At 37.1% G+C, this 21,310-nt stretch overlaps 1 protein-coding gene across 2 annotated transcripts in view; it reads left to right on the top strand.

The window, feature by feature from the left end:
• Positions 1 to 21,310, top strand: part of stk39 (serine threonine kinase 39) — a 79,108-nt gene that overhangs the window by 19,624 nt on the left and 38,174 nt on the right. For both annotated transcript variants that reach the window (XM_073811926.1, XM_065252321.2), the window contains 6 exons: positions 271 to 319; positions 410 to 475; positions 7,318 to 7,440; positions 8,294 to 8,323; positions 13,633 to 13,689; positions 16,838 to 16,899. In XM_073811926.1, the coding sequence (XP_073668027.1) occupies positions 271 to 319; positions 410 to 475; positions 7,318 to 7,440; positions 8,294 to 8,323; positions 13,633 to 13,689; positions 16,838 to 16,899 (387 nt within the window). The remainder of the gene's footprint in view (positions 1 to 270; positions 320 to 409; positions 476 to 7,317; positions 7,441 to 8,293; positions 8,324 to 13,632; positions 13,690 to 16,837; positions 16,900 to 21,310) is intronic.

Below are 21,310 nucleotides of genomic sequence, written 5' to 3'. Positions count from 1 at the left end.
TTCTCGTAATCAGGGTGGCAGTAATACATCAGATGACTATCAAATGATGCAGAAGAGTTTTATATCCAGATAGTGAATGTGGCTCAGTCGAGCAGATATCTGGCATTTTTAAAGAGCTGATTCAGGTGTCTGTGCGTGCGTGATACTGTATATTTCCAACAGATGATGCAAGTCTGCTGAGCGGGCCAGCAGAAAATCATTACAGAAAAGTCCTTATATAAATAAAATGTCAGCTTTAACTCCTCTAACTCAGCTTTTCCATCTCCACAGGCCAACTGCAGCAGAGCTTTTGAAATGTAAATTTTTTCAAAAGGCAAAGGTATGGCTGTATATTCCTCCTTCTCACTTTCACAAATGCTTTCACAGCACTCTGTCACTGATATTTGCTCTGTATTTCTTTGTGTTGTAGAATCGAGAGTATTTGATTGAAAGGCTGCTTAGTAAAGGACCAAATATAAGCCAAAGAGCCAAAAGGGTAAGACTTTCTCACACTTAACCATTCTCATGCTTTTTCAGCAGCTGGTACTGTAGAGAGAAACGCGGTAATGCTGATTCACATACAGTTCAAAATAGTTTTTTACTTTTTATTCTGTACATTATATTTGCATTATTTGCACTTGGATCCGAAAACCTGAAATCTGACCCAAGACGTGAGCAGGTTGTTGCTCTATAGTTTACCTAGATTGTTAAACAATGGCAATTTCTTGCTGGATGTTTACATCAGTGTCCAAAATCATTCACTCAGTTTTTTTGTTCACTCCTTCCTCATATAGTTCACTAATTACTGTAACATTCCCTATATAGGGAATAGTATGAATGAGTGAACGCATGTTTTGTTTTGTTTCTCGAATGACCATCTCATGGACTGTATTGTGACTCTTCTTCAATGAATAACTGATTTTGTGTCATTGGTTAGAGTAACTGAATCGTGGTCATGTAAATTCATGGGTCAGAATTTGTGGATGGTAATTTGTGTGTGGTGCGGTAGAGAGTAACCAGGTATAATTCACTCATGCATACTGAATGCATTGTGTCAGTTCCTGCCTTTAGCACACACGCTGTGTGTCTGCTCTGATGAGTTTAATGATGCGCTTAGGCAACAGTACCACATTTAAACAGCCCATTGCATGCAGGTCGTATGCACGGGAGTGCTGCTGGATGAGCGGCTATTGGCACACCAGAAACCCAGCATAATGTACGAATTAGACAAATGCAAGCTAAAGTGGCTTGTGCCTCCATCCATAAAGAAAGAGAGACATGATGTGTCACTGGAAATAGACAGAGAGATACTGATGGACTGAAATGGTGGTGGCGGGGTACAAGTAAAAGAGACCAGAGAAATACACAGGGGACACAAAACGTTGTCTGAAATCATCAGTTTTGGCTACAGTGGGGACGTTTGGTGAAAGCCATTTCCGAGCAAATGCACGAATTGCAAATAGGTATGAAATAGGTGCCCTTTTAAGATATCAAATATCGTGTAAAGACAAGGCTACACACACATTGAGAAATTAAGAGCTACTCTCGTATGCATGCGCGCACACACTGCCTTGGGGTCTGTTTTAATGGGTGTTTTTAAATGACATGCACACACCAAAAAGGTGTTTTTCACTGATAGCAGGATTTATTCGCGAGTAGGTGACCTAAGGATTGTGCTAAAGCCGGCCAGCAGATAACTGCACGAAGAGTTTCTTTAAAGTCCAAATAATCACGACAGCAGGTTCGTTCAGAGTTGATCTGTCTGATGTGTAAACGTGCTTGGGATATCTGGACCGGAGAGCTTTGAGAAAACAATTCCTGCGTTTGGTAATAGACTCTTCTTCATTAATTCCAGTAGTAGTGGGATGTTTGGGGAAACAGAGACATTGGGTTGTTGGGTGTAACTGAGCTCATAAATACTTGTTAGATTTGACAACAGTTGTCCTTACATGAGGTGTATTGTGCTGGAAATGCAATTTGTGTTTTAATTGCCAGGAGGAAGCATTGTTTGCATATTTAAAACTCTATTGTACTCTATTGTGGTGTATTAAAGCTCTCAGCCTGCCAAAAGTTGTCAACTGACACTGTGTCTAAGAACAGCTTGGGGCGCACTAATTCTGGCACCGCTCGTGTTTTTTTCAGATGGCATAAAATCTCGCAGTTTTTGTTTTTATGATGTTGTGAACGATTAAATTATGAAATTATGAATATTGATGAATCTGTGTGTTTAGCACTGCTGTCCAGCGTGTGTGTGTGTGTGCGTGTGTATGTGTGTGTGTCTTTAGGTGTCCACCCTCATTGCTGATGTGTTTGTGTGCTGTTGTGACCCTGTCTCTCTCTTACATTATATCCGGTTAGCAAACACCTTGCCCACAGAGACATACGGCCCAGGAGAGATGCTATCAGCTACATGACCTGAACAATTCTGATGAACACCATTACTTTTCCTAGCCTCTCTCCCTCTCTCTTACACACACACACACACACACACACACACACACACACACACACACACACACACACACACACACACACACACACACACACACACACCACACACACACACACACACACACACACACACACACACACACAGAAGATAAACCCTCTTGACAACAAGCCACACCTGTCACACCACAGGCTTGTTTCTTGTCCTCTGGGGTCCTGCTGTTCCTCATATTCTTCCTGCTCATCCACAGAGTCTTCCTCATGCTTTTCCTCCTAATCCATTACGTCTTCCTCAAGCTCTTCTTCCTCATTCATTACGTCTTCCTCATGCTCTTCCTCCTAATCCACCACGTCTTTCTCATGCTCTTCCTCCTCATCTACCATGTCTTCCTCATGCTCTTCCTCCTCATCCATTACGTCTTCCTCATGCTCTTCCTCCTCATCCATTACGTCTTCCTCATGCTCTTCCTTTTCATCCACCACGTCATTCTCATGCTCTTCCTCCTCATCCACCAAGTCATCCTCATGCTCTTCCTCCTCATCTTCCTCATGATCTTCCTCTTCATCCACCACGTCATCCTCCTCATCTTTCTCATGCTCTTCCTCCTCATTCACCGCATCTTCCTCATGCTCTTCCTCCTCTTCCAATGTGTCTTCCTCATGCTCTTCCTCCTCATCCACCAAGTCATCCTCATGCTCTTCCTCCTCATCTTGCTCATGCTCTTCCTCTTTATCCACCACATCTTCCTCATGCTCTTCCTCTTCAGCCACCATTTCTTACTTATTATCCACCACATCCATACACTTCCCTCTCTGCCTTTCAGATTGTTTATACCATTGGTTGTTGGTATAAACCTATGCCACACCTGTACCACTTATACTCTCTTGAGCTGGATTATATTGTGTACAACTGGTAAAAAATCATTAGATGAAAATGAGTTGATGTGATTACACGATAAAAACCGATTTGTGGTTATGTAATCTACTTTTGCTGCCTGTGTTTAGAGTTTTGCAAAAGAAGTGCACAAGTTTACCTACCTAAGTATCTAAACTTGTTTAAGGTTTTGCCAAACGAGTGACAGATTTGACAAATTGGTTTAAGCCACTGGGAATTCAGTTCAGGGATAGGGTTTTAGTGTTTTAGCAATTCAGAAGAAACTGTCAAGACTGTATATTTTTAAGAGTTAAAATATCTTCTCTTACATTATGTGTGATCTCTTCTATTCATAAGCATTTTGTCTGTAATATTCAGCAGTTTTAGTTGTTGGACACTAGGGGGCACAACAGCTATTGGTTTTGTCTCTGATCTCTGATTCTCTGTTGTGAATACATGGCTTCACCTTCACAGTGGAAAACATTGAATGAGAGTTTTTGGAAATGATTGGTAGATACTATATGGTACTTAAGATGGTACTTTATTAAAGATAAACTAGTGTTAACAGAGGTCTTCAGTCATTGTACGATACTAAATACGGGAGTTTAATGATGAATCAGGGACTGTTATATATTGTGTAAGGCTTGGATTTTAAAACCTGACATCTATAGCATAATAATGTTTGTTATCACAAACTTGTACATTGCATTTAATTTGACTTAATATATTTCAATGTGAAGGTAAACTCTTTCAATTTGGTTGATTGCATTTTAGTTTAACATATTTTTAGTTATTAGAAAAATAAGAAGAGGTCCCATAACACCATTGCAGACTGCTGCTACAATAGGAATCTTAAGCAGTACTTAAAATATGGACAATAGGCAATACAGAAAATAAATGAAGGTAGGATTAAATAAAATTAATTGGTCAATTAAAAAAAGGATTAAAAAGTATACGTCAATGGATTTAGTTTTCATTATTTGTATTACTTTGTGTATTGTTTTTCTCTGCAAGTGTTTTAATTATTGTTTTGTGTAATTAAATGTCAGCGTCACAGCACTCCACTAAACTAAGAGAGCAATTTACTGCTGGCTATTTCAGCTCATATAATGTCTCGAAATTATTGTGTGTGCGTGTGTGTTTGTGAATGCTGCTGACCCACTTGTGTTTCCCTGAGAGCACAGCCTGCAAGTACAGTTTGTCATTGTGCTTGCTTGTTTGTTTATTTCTGTATTATTTTAAAGAATCATGAGCAGTGCAAAGGCGACGCTCGTCCAGGTTCGTGCTCTGAGAGAGGACAAGATTTTGAGAGAAGGGTACATGATACAGTATCTCACTTGCAGGATGCTTTCATATCATTTTGCTTGTGTCATTTTTCACCCGACTTTCCTGGCGCTTTATGCTGTAGAAAGGGTCCTGGATGTGAAAGTGTCTTTGTATCATGCATGTCCTGTGGGTTTAGGCCATGCGGACTGAATTTCATGACCTGACCGATATGATTTTGTCAATATTCTCTCAGAGTGGAGCAAATGTCAGAAATCGTCATTGATCGGGATATCTTCAGTCTAACTCCACAGATTTCTGAGGCATTCAGAGACTTTATTGATAGAGTTAAATTTGGTGCTGACGACAAAGCATTAACCTCTCGGTAAGTCAGCAGAAACTCTTTTGGGCTTGTGAAGCCAGACTTGATTTTTGCTAATGTTCCTGTAGTTCAGATGAGCTTTACACTACAAGGGCAAAGGTTCTGGGTTCAAAACTTTGTCATAATTTATACGCATAAATTATAACATTATAAAATGCTTTAAGTAAAAGCGGATGCCAAAGGCATAAATGTAAATGTAAGAAATACGGTCTGGTTCAGATCACAAATTATTTTGGCCAAGATCTGTCCACTACTGACGAAAGATGGATGTCGTGAACTCAGTGAATGGTCACTGTCGCTCATGTCGCCGGAAATCACCAGCTCTCCATTAAAATAAATGTGATTGTATTGCTTGTAACTTGTAATGTGAACAGGGCATAAGCCAGTCTGACATATCGTAAAATGACCAATAGCAGTTTGATTCATTTGAACCACAGTTTGAATCATTTGATGCCAATAACCTTGGAAATGTTGACAGCCTGTAATTAAAAACGCTGTGTTATCTCCGTGAAACATTTTTTTCCAGGTGGACTCATATATCCAAATAATGCATAGTGTCGGCCAATCAGATTAAAAAATTGCGATTTCAGCTATTTACTTTTTGTGTATGCATCAGTAAACACACCGTGGGAATCTCATCTGGGGATGGGACTGTGAGAAAGGAAAAAATCTTAATTAGTTTTTTGTTGTAAAAATACCTAAACACCATAAACCTGAAGCACAATAATGCACAATAATAATTAGCTTTAAGCATCAGCAAAAAAAAAAAAGAAAATTCCGGAGGGGTTATAAAAAAAGAAACTTAATTACTTCTTTGAAAACTTTGACAACTTTAAGTCGTCAACATTTGACAAAACAGTGATTAAGAAACTGTGTAGTGTTACAGTGTAATTAAGAGTTTATGTTTGAGTATTTACTGTATTTCTAGGGGTGAATGGGGCACAAACTAACACGGGGTTAATTGTAACACGGCTACTTTACATATTTATACCAGGCCGAGGAATCTGTGCTTTTGGTCTTTTTCTCTTACTGTCAGAAGATTTCCTGTGAAGTTTTTGTGTGTTTTGGTAAAGATATTGAACGAAGGGTTTATGGAGGCATTAAAGTAAAAAAAATTTCATATTTTTTTTTTCGATTTCTAAAATGTGTGTGCAAGTCACCAAATCCACCCTTATATTATTTTAATCACTGTCTTGTTACCTAAACATAACACCATTTTGAAACATGTCAGCAACTCTTAGTAACTGATAGCTGGGATTGAAACATTTTTACACAGCGGGGTTAGTTGTCACACAGCCACAAAGATAATGAAATAATGTAAATAAAAACAATGTAAATACTATTCGTCAAAATGATAACTGTTAATACAATATCTGGGGGAATAACTCACAATTATGATTTTTTTGTCTGAATTGTGCAGACCTTTCAAAAAAATCTACTTATATGCATTGATGCTTAATACAAGGATGGTTAGATGAAGGATGATGGATGGATGAATGTGTGGATATCTATCTATTATAGACAGATATATAAACAATATCCACCTTTAGTATATAGACAGAATTGGATTGAATTATTTGTGTTTAAATTAAATTATTTTCTAGCAGGTGTTACAACAAACCCTCTGTTTGTTACAATTAACCCCACCTATGGGGTAACATTTGCACTTTCTGTGTAACTGTAGGTCCCAAAAACAAACGTTAAGTGTTCATTTGTAGCAGAGATGTTTGTGTTGATCGTGTAAAAAAATGATTAATCTAACTTAAATATTTTTTGAATGAGAGCCAAACCCAAAAAGCGTTAGTTTGTGCCTCGCTCCCCTACTGTATCGAGAAGCAAAATTGATGTTGCTTGTTCAGAAGTACAGATGTTGGAATATTTCAGCATTGATTATTGATATTAACCAGGCCTGGAAAATTTGGTTTTAGTTAAAGTAAGAGCTGGTGGATTAATTAAAGGTCTTCATTAACCCTTAAAATAACCTCTGTGAGCTCAGCACAGACCTTCAGTGAAACTCAAGTAATGCTGGTATCCAGACATAATGAGTCCTGAAGTATGAAAATCCCATTAATTTCTCAATAAACATTGAATTTTAGTGACCGTATATAAACCTGTGGACAGACCCACCATCAGCTCTGAGGTTTAGCAATGAAATTTGCTTCTCTAAACTAAACGAATATCTTGTACGCTTATTTTGCTTTAATTAAAAGTTTGAAATGTTGTGATTGCTTTGGGTTGCTTGTTTTGGTTCAGGGCTTAAATAAACCAAACTTTTTAATGAAGATAAATACCTATAGAATGAATGTATGTGAAGACAAAGTGGGAGATCCCAGTTTAATGAGTTTGACAGTGTGTTTCATCGCACCTGCAGGTCAGAAGGGTTCCAGGTTCGAGTGGTCACCTGCACAAAACTGAAGACGGTGATTGGGAATGGAGTGATAATGAAATGGATGAGATAAGTGAAGAGGGAAAGGCAGTTGTCAATCATGGACGGGTAGGTGTGGCTTCAGGTCCTAATAATTGTTCTTAATGTAAAACACGCACTGTTAAAGAGACATATCGTAAAATCTGTAACTTAAGTTTTGGTAAACCCAGTAACCCAGTAACTTAGATTTTGGTAAACCATTCTCTGTAAGCATGTGAAAAATAAGTCATTAAAACTTGGCTCCCCTTGTGATGTCAGAAAGGGATAATACCACCCTTAATCTGCACTATTCAACCACAGCACTGCCATTAAGTACAGAGATCAACTCATTTGCATTTAACAGGACAGCGTTAACATGCATACTTTTCTCCTGCGGATTGGATCACAGATCGGAGTACACCACCTCCTTCAATACGATCCAAATTTGCATCCAATCGTCCTCAATCGTATTGATTAAGGTGTTTACATGAAGGCTTTTCAATACGATTGAGCCATCAATACGATTACAAACGTACCAACGATTACCTATTGAGTGTTTTATCTATGCACTTTAATAAATATGTCATTGTAAACACTGCCTACACTGCCTTTACCATACATGAAGTTTAGAAATGAAAAGGACACACAGGTGACGCACACTGTTTGATCAAAGCCGATGGGCCTTTATTCATTCGTAAATGTTTAATACATAACATTTCAACGTCTTCATCAGGAAGTTACAATCAAGGCCCCCGTAGCGACACGTCCGCAAATCAGCGTTCACTAATGAAGCTGGAGACGTTGTGCTTGTGTTTATTGTTTATTGTGGTATGCAAATGAGCTAGCATTGATTGCGCTCCCACACAAATAGCTACATATGTCTGTCGTACTTTGTGCAAGGAAGAAAACATAATTGAATCTTGTCTTATTATTGGTTTTGCAGTCACGCAGGGTCAAAGACGAAAACCAGCACGTAAGTTACAGTTTTTTCATGCCAATATAAAACGTTTTTATTTGGTTGTGTGGAGTGACGCATTGTTTCTTGAGTGTATTTAAGTCGACATGATATCACAACCTGTAATTACCTGCTTGAATGCTGCCTGCTAACGCCTCGATGTTTATCATTATTACTTTATTCTAGGATAAAAGGCCTGTTCATACTAAGGGCGATAGCTATAAAGATAATGTTTTAAAATTATTATAAAATTAAGAAAGAATAACAGGCCGCACCAAAAATATAATTCATAGGCATCAGAGGCGAGCAATTTTTGTTTATTGGGTGAACGATAAACCAGTGACAGCCAAACTAAATGCACTTGAATTTGGCTTATGCTTTTTAAAGGTAGTACATGAGCTTAGATAAATAAAACGTTTTTGTCTATAATATTATACTGATCTGATTGACTTTTTAAGCAATCAGACTTACAGGAGTGACCAAATGTGAAGTTTTACTTGGACCAATTGAAATCTTTGCTTTTTATTCAAATACTTTATCAAAGATGCACCAAAACTTTGCATTGGTGTTTATGGAGTATACAGTGAAACTCTGCTTTTAAAATAATTTAAGAAGGTTTTGCATAAAAAATGCATGTGCAAAGTTTATAAAGACAATGACTATAAAATATTATAACAAAGAGGATTTACCAATATTAATATCTGAAATTAATTACCTGTGAGCTTTTTGTTTTTCTGCATTTTCTTGTATATTGTAATAAAACCCATATTCCCAGTACGCTGAGGTTTGCATTTCGCCAAAATGTTTTGTCCAATAAACACCTTAAAAGTTTAGTGTTTTGTCCATTTTATAGAGTAAACCACATTATTTTTGATGGTTTAATCTAACTTGGGGGGGGGGGGCATTAAAATAAACATTTACCAAAACATCACTTTTGGCCACAACTTTATAACATTCATCTTGTGGGAAATTAAAATCATTTAAGGAGTTCATTCTGCATTTAGATTCTAGAATATTGTATAGACTTGAAGTTGGGCTTTGTGAAGAATTTAGTAAAGACTTACAACTCCATAGCAACAGCATAGTGATGCCCTGGTGGGCACCAAAGGCACTCTGGCCGTGTCTGTGAGTTTTGAGCAGGCAAAGCACCATCGACTTTATCCTAAAAATGTAGTCAAATACTGTGTTTCACTTGGAAATGTCACATTATGAAAGTATATTGGGTTGAAAATTTGACTCTTAAGGCCTTGTCCAAAATGGCGCATGTCATGCGAACTTGTTGACTAAAGGAGCGGTCACACTACACTTTTCCCCTCGACGAGTTATCTTGTCAATTAAGGAAAAACATTTGCATAAAAAACTTTTTTTCTGACATTAATATGTTAATCTGCAATACCCTGATTATCCATTAGATGGCGTGAATCTTACCCAATTTATAGACCAATTTAGAGTAGACGTCACAGTTACGTCACTGCAAGCTGCGCGCGCAATGCGGTTGCAGAAAAACAGTGGAAATGAATTAGACACCAGTGAAAAGAGCAAGATAACTCACTGGAAAATGTCCGGTTGTGCTGTTAAGTGTCAGAATAAGAATGCCAAAAAAGATAGCTTTCATTTTTATAGAATACCATCGTCAAATACATCATTTGAAGATAAACGTAGGTGTTTATGATTACAATAAGCCCTTAAACGGACAGAATGGAGCGAGGAAATCATCTGGAAATCTTTTAATAATTAGAATAGAAAATAAGTAGAGAAGATGTCCGGTGTTCTGTCGAAGTCTGTTCCCTCCATGTGTTTCTTATAGCGTTTTTATCATGTTACAATTATAATTTATTAAGGAAGAAATAATAAAAACTGTAAAATATGAAATATTTAATAAACGCTATTATATATAATACATGATAGTATTGCTTTTACATGTACTTTAGCGATTCAGATTGTAAAAATATTTGATTTAGCAAAAAAGAACAATACATATACATTACATACATGCATATCAGTAGCCAAGCCATTTAAACTTTTGATCTATCTAAAAAAATAAACGTAATGTGATTAAAACGCTATAAGAAACATTGCACTAAAGGGAAACATAAAGGAATCAGACTTCGACAGAACACCGGATCCATAAAAATCACGGTTTAATGCTAAAACACTTCACAACCCTACTGCGGAGCAGTCACTTTCTGCAACCAGTTTGGCTCCGCCCACAAAGAACGTCATCTCTGTTTGCAAACACGAAATTGGTCTATAAAAAACTGAAGCAAAAACATTCCGTGTGTCTCAATCAGCTCCCTTGTTCAGTAGTCAGGGCACTGATCAGGGAGTCGGCCATTTTAAGGGCTGTCTCAATCGCAAAATCCGTTCAGTGCACTGGAACGTTCGTTCCCTAAAAATTCCCACAATGCAACGCAAAAACCAGTGAGCATCGATGTTCCCTATGTTCCCTAACCGGAAATCACGTGACCTTTTCTGACGCTCGCCACCCGAACATCACGTGATCCAACTCAATAAACTTTATGAAATGTAACAGAACTTTTATAAAGACAAACGTTTGTTTTAGTTGTAAATATAAACACACATTGCTACACAGTAAGGGACCACAATCTACTCAATATTTAAAATAATAATATTTATTTAAAATTGTAAATATATTTATTACATTTAAAATGTAATTATATGCCTCCAATTTTATGCACAGATATGTAAGAGAATAATGACAGCATTTTCCACAATGTACTGTTTTTTAAAATGAAGTCAGAGAGATGTTGGTTTTGCCGGTTGTTGATGAGTAACAGCTGTGAATAATCACAACGCGCTTAAGCAGCCACGTGACAGAAAAATAAGTGAACATTGTCCCAATGTGAAGTGAGCTAGGGTCCTTACCAGTGCCCGAACCTGTGTACACGATATACTGATTCACGACCTCGGGAGCTAGGGAACGAATTGAGACACACGGATTATTTACTAGTTTTAAATTCTGTGTATGTTTTGATAATCGTTCTGAATCTGATCTCTAACAAAATATCTTCACAAAAATGCAATTATGTCAGCTCTTTGCTAAAAAAAACCCCATATTTAAGAGTTTATAAGCAGAAAAAAAAATATAGATAGGATAAAAGTTTTTTCCGCGTTTTGTTTGTTTGTTTGTTTATTGCTTGTTTAAAAACAGAGGGTCTGTTCTTTCATTTGATATATTTGTATGTTTATATTTTTTTTAAAGAAAATTTTCCTGGAAGGCATTTTGTGAAACTTTTGTGAAAATCACAAAAAAGGCTGGCGGGCAACTTTTCAATTTTAACTTTTTAATTTGCATGCAAATATGTCAGACGGAAAACGCAAGCTTGTGCGAAGACATTTCGCTGCATACCCAAGTTCAAGTCTGGAGAACTCTGAAAAATATTTGTATCCTCAAAGTCTAGTGTTTCGGTTAAGTCCACAACACGTTTGTCATTTCAGCTTTTAAAAGGGTGCTCGTGGCCGCCCCCTATTTCGGTCAATATGCACACTTTTCCTGAACCCACACTTGTGCCAGCTTCACAGAAGACTTTTTTCAGTCATAGTGGCGTCACATCACAAAAGTGCGTTATTGTAGAAAGACCATGAGTGTTTAACGTGCCATTTGGGACAGGGCCTAAGGTGTGTTACAGTGTATTTATACCACGGGTCTGTTGAATGCTGTATTCTGATTGGCTGAGAAATGTTCTGGTCCTTTGAATTATTTGAAAATAATGCACACCCGCGTCGTGCCACATTGCACCTTGGGTGTTCATTATTTTCTTATAATTCAATGGCCCGTCTTCAATTATTCCTTACTTATAGACCCTTTTACAGTTGGTAAACAATGTGACGTATTTGTGTGGGCGGGGCTTAGCTGGAGGCAGAAAGAGCCGCAGAGGCTATGTTGACAAGCTTAAACTAGCATGTTTTAGGAGGGATTTATTAAACATGGATGCAGAAGAAGTTTCGGATCTGTCCGAATATGTACAGTCACTGATTCTGCGGGACCGTGACAGGTATTTTTGTAAATTAACTCTTGACGATTTTAACCAGGTTTTAGATATTTCCTAGACAACATGAATTACTTTCAGGTGGATTTGGGTAATTTGTCTAGGCTTACTGTCTTATGTAACCTATCACTGGGCTAACTATGATTAGCAATGTGTATTATTTTAAGAGACAATTCAAACGATGGCATACACATCTATCGCTGCATGTTTGTTTAACATTTAAGCTAAACAATAGCGCGGTTGGTGACTTTTCACCTATAACACAGAAACTTGCTGATTTGTACTAGATAAAACCAACACAACAGTACATATGCATAGATTATTTTACCTGATATGAAGTGTGCATTGCAAACACGAGCATTATTTATGATCGTCTCCGTCTAGTCTGTACGCCGTATTGCATTCAACCACAATTGTCTTCTTAATTTCTGTGAAGGAATGTCTGCCGGGATCCGGTAAAACTTTATTTTTGAACCAAAAGTGCGGTTCCTTCTAATCTGGCAGGCAAGAACACAACAAGATGACATTTTAAAGTCAAAAACTCAAACTTTTAGCGCGCCGGCTATGAGTTCCTACTTATTTTATGCCTCCAGCTAGAGCGGTGACGTCACCGTGACGTGGGTGATAAAGGGGTCTATACTGTACAGGGCTGTTAAATGCTTTAATCTGATTGGTTGAGAAATGCTCCATGGCTATGCATTATTTTTCGATAAACGCACACCTAACCTGTCAAATGTCTTAAAATATCCATCATAGCAATGTCTGTGGTAACCGTGGTATAAGCAAATTAATTGACTCAGGTCCTTTGAATTATTTGAAATTAATTTAAAGGACACTTGCGTCTTGCCGCATTACCACCTTGGATGTGCATTATTTTCTAATTGTATAAGAGATGAGTATAAAGGCTACAAATTATAGCCAGCAGACATTAGGCTTGCCTGACGGTGTTTGTCTGTGAATAGATTTAATTAATGACCAAAGTATTGTTAGATCCATTTAATTGAGAGTATCAGGGGATTGCAGTATGTGTCTAATAAATGATGTATTAAATAATGAACAAGTGTGGCCTATTGAACCGCAGTGGACAAATAGCAATTAAGCAATGCAAACACAGATGTATTTTCTGTGAGCGCAGTTATGTCCCACTTGTATTTTCTCTCACTGGATTACAAAATGTCATGACTTTCAGTAGAGGCTTTCAGGCAGTAGAAAGCTTAGATTCCCCAGAAATGTCCTTGGATTGAGGAAAAAAGAAACAGCGAGAGATGTTTTTCTGTACCTTTCTACACTCTTAAACACTTGATTTTGCCTCTGCAGGGTGAAGTGAATGCCAACAGTCTCCCGGTAGAGAACCTCTCCATTCAGCATCCCCAGGTGAGGGCCGGTCGGCTTGACAATACAGCAGTGATTTGTCTTGATTCAATGGTCCTGATGCTGCATGCTGTGAGGCGGGTCGGCTCTGAACGGGCTTAACACGACCCGGGGGTCCGACTGGCCTTGAGGGAGCCTATTAGACCTAATATCTCCAAGAGCTTGAAAGAGCGTCCTCAGGGTCTCTGTTACAAATAATTATAAGTCTAAAGAATGAATTGCATGTAGCTTTTTGCCAAGTCAACCCTAGAGTGTATTGTGACGAGCTCAGTAAAAAAAAACAGTATGTAAGAAATTTATATCAATTAATCATAAAATGGCCCTGTAATGTCACTAGACATTAAGAAATCATTTTCATTTCAAATACTTATATCACTCACAACAGTGGTCTGGCCAGGATATTGTCATTTAAAAAGTGGAGTTGCAGCCCTCAACTGATGTTTATGTTGTCATTTTGTGTATTGGCCTCTAGTTGTGTGATTGCAGTACCAGTTTTAGCCACAATTTTGTGATTGCAATACCAGTTTTGGCCACAATCCTACTGTTCCTTTAACTTTTTCTAAAAATTGTAAGTCTAAAACACATTACTAAAAGAGTAATGTCAGTTATAAATATCGGTCTCTGATGCATAATGTAACTTAACTCGTCAATGGCGGGGATAGAGTTGTCTCGTCAATTAAGAAAAACATTTGCATGAAAAAAAACGTATTCCTGAGGAGTTTTTATGTTAATCTGTAATACCCCTATTATCCACTAGATGGCTAATCGTTCTGAATCTGATCGCTAACAAAATTTCTTCACAAAAATGCAATTATTTAAGCTTTGTGCTAAAAAAAAACATTTAAGAGTTTATAAACAGAGAAAACAATATAGATAGGATGAAATGTTTTTTTCCCCGTTTTGTTTGTTTGTTGTTTGTTTGTATATAGGTTCAGTGTGTAATTTTTAGAAGGATCTCTTGTAAAATGCACAGAAATGCAAAATAATATACAAAACTATATTATCAGGGGTGTATAAAGACCTTCTTATAATGAGCAGTTATGTTTTTATTATCATAGAATGAGACGTTTTTATCTACATACACAGAGGGTCCCCTTACGTGGAAGTCGGCATTTTGTGCCGCCATGTTTCTACAGAAGCCCTTAATGGACAAACTTTTTTACTAAGTTGTCTCCATCAATTACATGTTTTTCCGGTGGCGGCTACCATAGCTTTTCAATGCTTTTCAAAAGCGAGGGGTGAACAGTGGACTGAGCCGTTGGTTGCAATTCACAACCTCACCACTGGATGCCGCTAAAATTTACACACTGCACCTTTAAAGGAAGAGGTTCTTTCATTTGATATATTTGTATGTTTATATATTTTTAGAAGAAATGGTGAGGAATGAGTTAAAGGGGACATATCATGAAAATCTGATTTTTTCTATGTTTAAGTGCTATAATTGAGTACTTCTATCAACCTAGAAAATGTGAAAAAGATCAACCCAGTAACTAAGTTTTGGTAAATTATTCTCTGCAAGCATGGTAGTTGAAATGTGGCTCCCCTTGTGATGTCAGAAGGGGATCTTATTATAATAATACCGCCCCTTAATCAGCAATATCCAACCACGGCACTGCCATTTAGTGCAGAGAGAGAGAGAAAAAATAAAATAATTGACAGCCTTGAGTTTCAATTTCAACAAACCACCATTATTGTGATCAGTGTTTGCATTTCATTTGCATTTTAAAGGACACACCCAAAAACGGCACATTTTTGCTCACACCTACAATGTGGCAATTTTAACATGTTATAATAAATTATATATATGTCATATTGACCTAAAACATTACATATGTACTCTGGGAACACCAAAGATTTATTTGACTTCTTAAAAAAGTCTTGTGAAATGTCTCCTTTAAAACATATAAAAATTCCGACTCTTGTTTTTTCTTAATTCAGGCCAAAGTCTCATGATCTAATTATGAGATTTGGATCATCGAAATTTGATTTAAAGGGGTCATATTATGAGATATTTTTTAGATGTAAAATAAATCTTCGGTGTCCCCAGAGTGTGTATGTGACGTTTTAGCTCACAGATACTCCACAGATAATTTATTATAGCATATTAAAATCGCAAATTTGTAGGCCTGAGCAAAAGTGTGCCGTTTTTGGGTGTGTCCTTTAAAATGCAAATGAGCTGATGAAGTGCAAACACTGATCACAATGATGGTGATTTGTTGTAATTGAAACTCAATTGTGCTGTCAAGTCCTTCTTTTCTCCCTCTTACTCTCTGAACTAAATGGCAGTGCTTTGGTTGGATAGCACAGATAAAGGGGGCGGTATTATTATAATTCGCCTTGCTACCTACCTCACAAAACAGGCGAAATCTGAACGACCTAATTTTTCACATGCTTGCAGTAAATGGCTTACTCAAATTAAGTTACTGGGTTGATCTTTATCACCTTTTCTAGGTTGATAGAAGCACTGGGGACCCAATTATAGCACTTAAACATTGAAAAAGTCTAATTTTCACGCTATGACCCCTTTAAGTCATTGCTTGCACAAGTAGATCGGATACAAAGTCAATGAAAAGATGAATAGACATGAATTAATGATGTGAATTAGGATGCAATTGCAGTGAACGAGAGATACTTGCCGCGATCGCGTCTTCTGCGCAAGTTGAAAAAGTGTCAACTTTAGCGTGGATTTTGCATGATGTATTGTCGCAAAGAGCTTATTGACATTTCTGGTTTGACCCATCTGGATGTATCAGAGAATGGATGAGAGCATTCGTGCGTGACACAAAAAAAAAATCTAATAATCTCACCACTAATCTAGTGTATGCACACCACTGATTTCACAACGATTTTAGTCTTTGACATGACCTTACTCAGTCAGTTTTAAATATAGCAATATTGTATTTTCATGCACAGAATTGTTTTATGTAGAAAACAGTAAATTACAATAAAAACTGGATTTTCACTGAGTCACAATTCATCATTTTCTTACTGTGTTTAAGCATCAGATGGTTCTTTATTGGTCCAGTCAATGGTTTAGTAAAAGCATCCATTGGGCTGACTAGTGCAGTTTCTCGCTTTACATTTCCAAAACATTTGATTTATTTAGATCCTGTGTGTAGGCAACTCACCTTTATGTTTTTTGTCTGTCTAGGTTCAACCGTTGGAGAAATCATTGAATGCTCAGGTAGCAGTGAACATGGTCCTGAGGTTAAGGTAAAACCTTAATGCTTCTGCACCCCTCCTTCATACTTCTTTTATCCTGACTAAAAAGTGCACAAGCGTCTGAAGCGCTCAGGCATGTCGGCTATAAAGTGGCCTAATAGTTGGGCGTGCGGGAGGTCTTTTTAAATGATCTCCCTCAATCTCTTGCCTCACAAGAAAGTGCTCTGCATTTAATGGGATTTATCAATTGTATTTCTTTCAATCTGACTTCATGTCTGCATCCCCCTGCCCCATCCTCATTCAAATCCATGACAGAGAAAGATCAGCAGCTCAGCAGGAAAGGGCCCTGTCAGAAACACAGAAGTGAATGTTTGGCAACAAATGACAGTGCTGTTATTTGAATATACACTCCCCTAAAGGATTATTAGGGACACCTGTTCAATTTCTTATTAATGCAATTATCTAATCAACCAATCACATGGCAGTTGCTTCAATGCATTTAGGGGTGTGGTCCTGGTCAAGACAATCTCCTGAAGTCCAAACTGAATGTCAAAATGGGAAAGAAATTCTGTATTTCACTATCTGCTCAGTTACTGGGATTTTCACGCATAACCATTTCTAGGGTTTACAAAGAATGGTGTGATAAAGGAAAAACATTCAGTATGCGGCAGTCCTGTGGGCGAAATGATTCAAGCTGATAGAAGAGCAACTTTGACTGAAAAAAAACCCTCGTTACAACGGAGGTATGCAGCAAAGCATTTGTGAAGCCACAACACGCACCACTTTAGGATGGATGGGCATTTCTTAAGAATGCTTTTAGCACCTTGTTGAATCAATGCCATGTAGAATTAAGGCAGTTCTGAAGGTGAAGGTGGTCAAACACAGTATTAGTATGGTGTTCCTAATAATCCTTTAGGTGAGTGTAAACTTCTCAACTTTAGTTTGCTATATAATGCTGCAAATGTTAGGAGTCACGTTTAAAACAGATTATAACATTGAAATCTGTTTATCAATTGTCCTCTAACACCCTCAGTTTGACATGACAGAAGGTATCAGTTTCATCAATGAAACCTATAAATGGCATCGATTCCCTGCCAAAAACAGGATCCAAATCAAGCAACATGGACAGCTGAGTTTGATTCTTTAACACAGAGATGGAGAAAGAGAGAGACAGAGGTGAGGTAGCTGTGATAAACAGATGCAGATGAAGGGAGAAAAATGGCTGGCATCCATTTACACGGTGTTGTCAGCAGTAAGAGCAGGTGTTCGGCTCATCGGCCAGATGAAGATAATGGGAGGGAAAGTGATGGGACAAACCTGTTTGTGTGCATGTTTGCTAAATGATTTTTAAAATGATTTCAATTAACTCGGCAAATAGTTTTCAATGTAAACACCCGTGAGCAAATAAATAAGAAGAGGGAGTGTAAGTCGCATGCAAACAGTACGATATTGTGTATGAGGCTTATGTGTGCTTGACACAATGATAATCTGAATATTTGGCTCAAATGTCTTCGTTTGGCTGGGTGGTATAATTTGTGTTACGTTATGCCAGGTTGTTTTAGCACTGGCGCCAGACTCCTTCATTTGTTAATCTCTCCATCAAAATGTTTAAATGAGATGAAGAATTACAGCTGGGTAAAATATTGATTCGCCGATCTTCAATTTAACCAAACAATAATGATGCTGGTGCTGGCACTTTTAGCATAGCTTAGCACAATCCATTGAATCTGATTAGACCATTAGCATCGCACTAAAAAATAACCAAAGAGCTTCAGTATTTAATACTTGACTCTTCTGTAGTTACATCGTGTACTAAGACTGACAGAAAATTAAAAGTTTTTCTAGGCAGATATGGTTAGGAGCTATACTCTCATTCTGCCGTAATAATCAAGGACTTTGCTGCTGTAACATGGTGGCAGCAGGCGTAGTGATATTACACACTGCCCGAAAATAGTCCCCTGCCATTGAAAGTTACCAAGGGGGCTATTTTCGGGCAGTGCATGTCACTTGATTATTACACCAGAATGAGAGTATAAATCCTAGCCATATCTGCCTAAAAAAAAATCGCAACTTTTAATTTTCCATCGGTGTTAGTACACGATGTACTACAGAAAAGTCAAGTTTTAAATAGGAAAAATATCGAAACTCTTTGGTTATGTTTGAGCATGATGCTAATGGTCTAATCAGATTCAATGGATTATGCTAAAAGTGCTAGCGCTAACCAGACCCAGAGATCGACTGAATGGATTCCAAAATGGTAAGATTAAAATGTTTAACTCTAGGGAAGCTGGAAAATGGGCAGCGCTACCGGAAGGTAGTTAATTACGTTAATAAAACTTTAAATATGGATATTTCTACAACAACACCGCACGGATTGCCCTCAGAAGACCTTTGTTTATCATTCTGGAGCCGTTTGGATTTAATTTGTGAAGGATGGACGCACTTTTTTTGGACTTGAAGGTCGTGGACTATGGGTGGACCCCGTAACATTACATTTAATCAACTGAAAGATCTCAAACATTTTCTAAAATATCCGAAAATGTGTTTGTCTTAAAAACGATGGACATATGCAACTCGGACAGCTTGGGGGTGAGTAAATCATGGGTTTAATATCATTTTTGGCCGAACTATCCCTTTAACACATGAACCTTAATTTCAGTTGTATTTCAAACACATATGTATACTTTATATCTATATAATACAGTATAGCTATATTATACAGTATAGAATTTAGCTTCAAATACAACTAAACTTTTATGATTTATGGTGTTACTGTTGGTTACAGTAAAGCTACACATCCTGATTTTGATTTATTAATATTAATGATTAAAACTACAGAGACAGATCAGTGAAAGTATTTCCGCTAGATATTGTCTGAATCCACAGAATAAAAGTATAATATATATATATAAACTAACTTTGCTTTAAAAATGAATGATGCTGCTCTGTTGGTTAAGCATCACAATATTGGCTTGTTTAACAAGAAAAGTTGTTTTAGTACGTTTCCTGATAGTTTGATAAATTTTCCTTTAAAATATCTGAAAACTGTAAGGAAGCGTGGAAAAGAGAAGCCTATAAATCTGGGCTTTATTGCGATTCAACTGGCAGACAGAAAAATGTCTTTGTTGGATAAGATAATAAAGAGACGTGTAGAGATGCTGAGAGGGATACTCAGGAGAGGATGAGTTTTCACATAGTGCTTTAAATTTCGCTTCATTTTTCAATACCTTGCGAGTTAACCTCAAGCTGTGAATCTAATGCTCATTTATGAAATGGATATTGTTAAGTCTGAATATTAAATGGTCAAGGCGTGTTTGAAGATATTGTTAAATGTTGATAAACTCGCACCTGTGACCACATGTTGTCTAGAGTTGTGATAATAAATGATATTATTATTCAGAGCTGTGCGATACAGCAGGATATTGAATTTAACAAAACAGTCTGGTTAGGGTTTGTTCAGGCATACAATAAGCTTTACCTTGCTGCATTTAATTCAGCACAAATTACTTATACAGAATTAATTTAGACTTTTAAAGTGGTGTTTTAGTTTTCATTTAGACTATAGATGCTGTTTTTGGTTTTTGCAAACACTGTTCTTTTATTGGAAATGCACCATTGAACATTGAGAATTAATTACAGTTGCCTGATTTATTGAAAACATTTGGCCACAAGAGATGATGCATTTCAGTGATAGTAAGATGTAGTCCTAAGAAAACCTCTTTACTGTAGTAATATTACACATGTTATGGTTTTATTTTAGTGGCAGAACTTTTTCTTTTTAAATTAGGTCATAAATTACCATCAAACATGGCATGCAAAAAGCAAGCACAGAATAAAATAGGCAATGTGTTTTACATGTAGTCATTTACCAGAAGCTTTTATCCAAATGAGAAACATTCCATGCAATTTTCCAAACAGAAGCTAAAATATCTGTATTAATACACTGCCAGATTGCAACAGTAAGAAAAAAGTTTACAGAGTTATTTGAATGGATGTGGTTTAGTTGAATGCAGATAAAATAGATGCGTTTTAGTTGACTTTTTTTAGGCATTTTTTGGGGCTAGTTCGGCCATTCCCACACTGTGGTCCGCGGACCACTAGTGGTCCGTGAGGGTACTGCAGGTGGTCCGTTTAAAGGCAAAATTAAATATAAAATAATAAAAAAATTTAAGAAAAATATATTTTTTTAAGAATATGTTTTAAGAATCGGTTGTACTGATGTGATGACCAGTTATAGTTTTAGTGCTAGTAAGCCTATTTAGAGATGCAGATAAATTCAGGACATATTTTATTATGAGTATTATGAGGTGGTCCGTGAAAAATTATTGATTACAAATAGTGGTCCACACACACAAAAAGTTTGAAACCCTCTCGCTAGTTCATCTTAAAATCAAAATTTAGTCATCCTAATGTTGTTATAAACCTGTATGAATTTTTTTTCTGATGAACACAAAAGAAGATG

This window comes from Paramisgurnus dabryanus, chromosome 15, assembly GCF_030506205.2.
Source record: "Paramisgurnus dabryanus chromosome 15, PD_genome_1.1, whole genome shotgun sequence".
NCBI lineage: Eukaryota > Metazoa > Chordata > Actinopteri > Cypriniformes > Cobitidae > Paramisgurnus > Paramisgurnus dabryanus.
The sequence above is the reverse complement of the archived record's forward strand: the minus strand, read 5'-3'. Positions and strand labels throughout refer to the sequence as shown.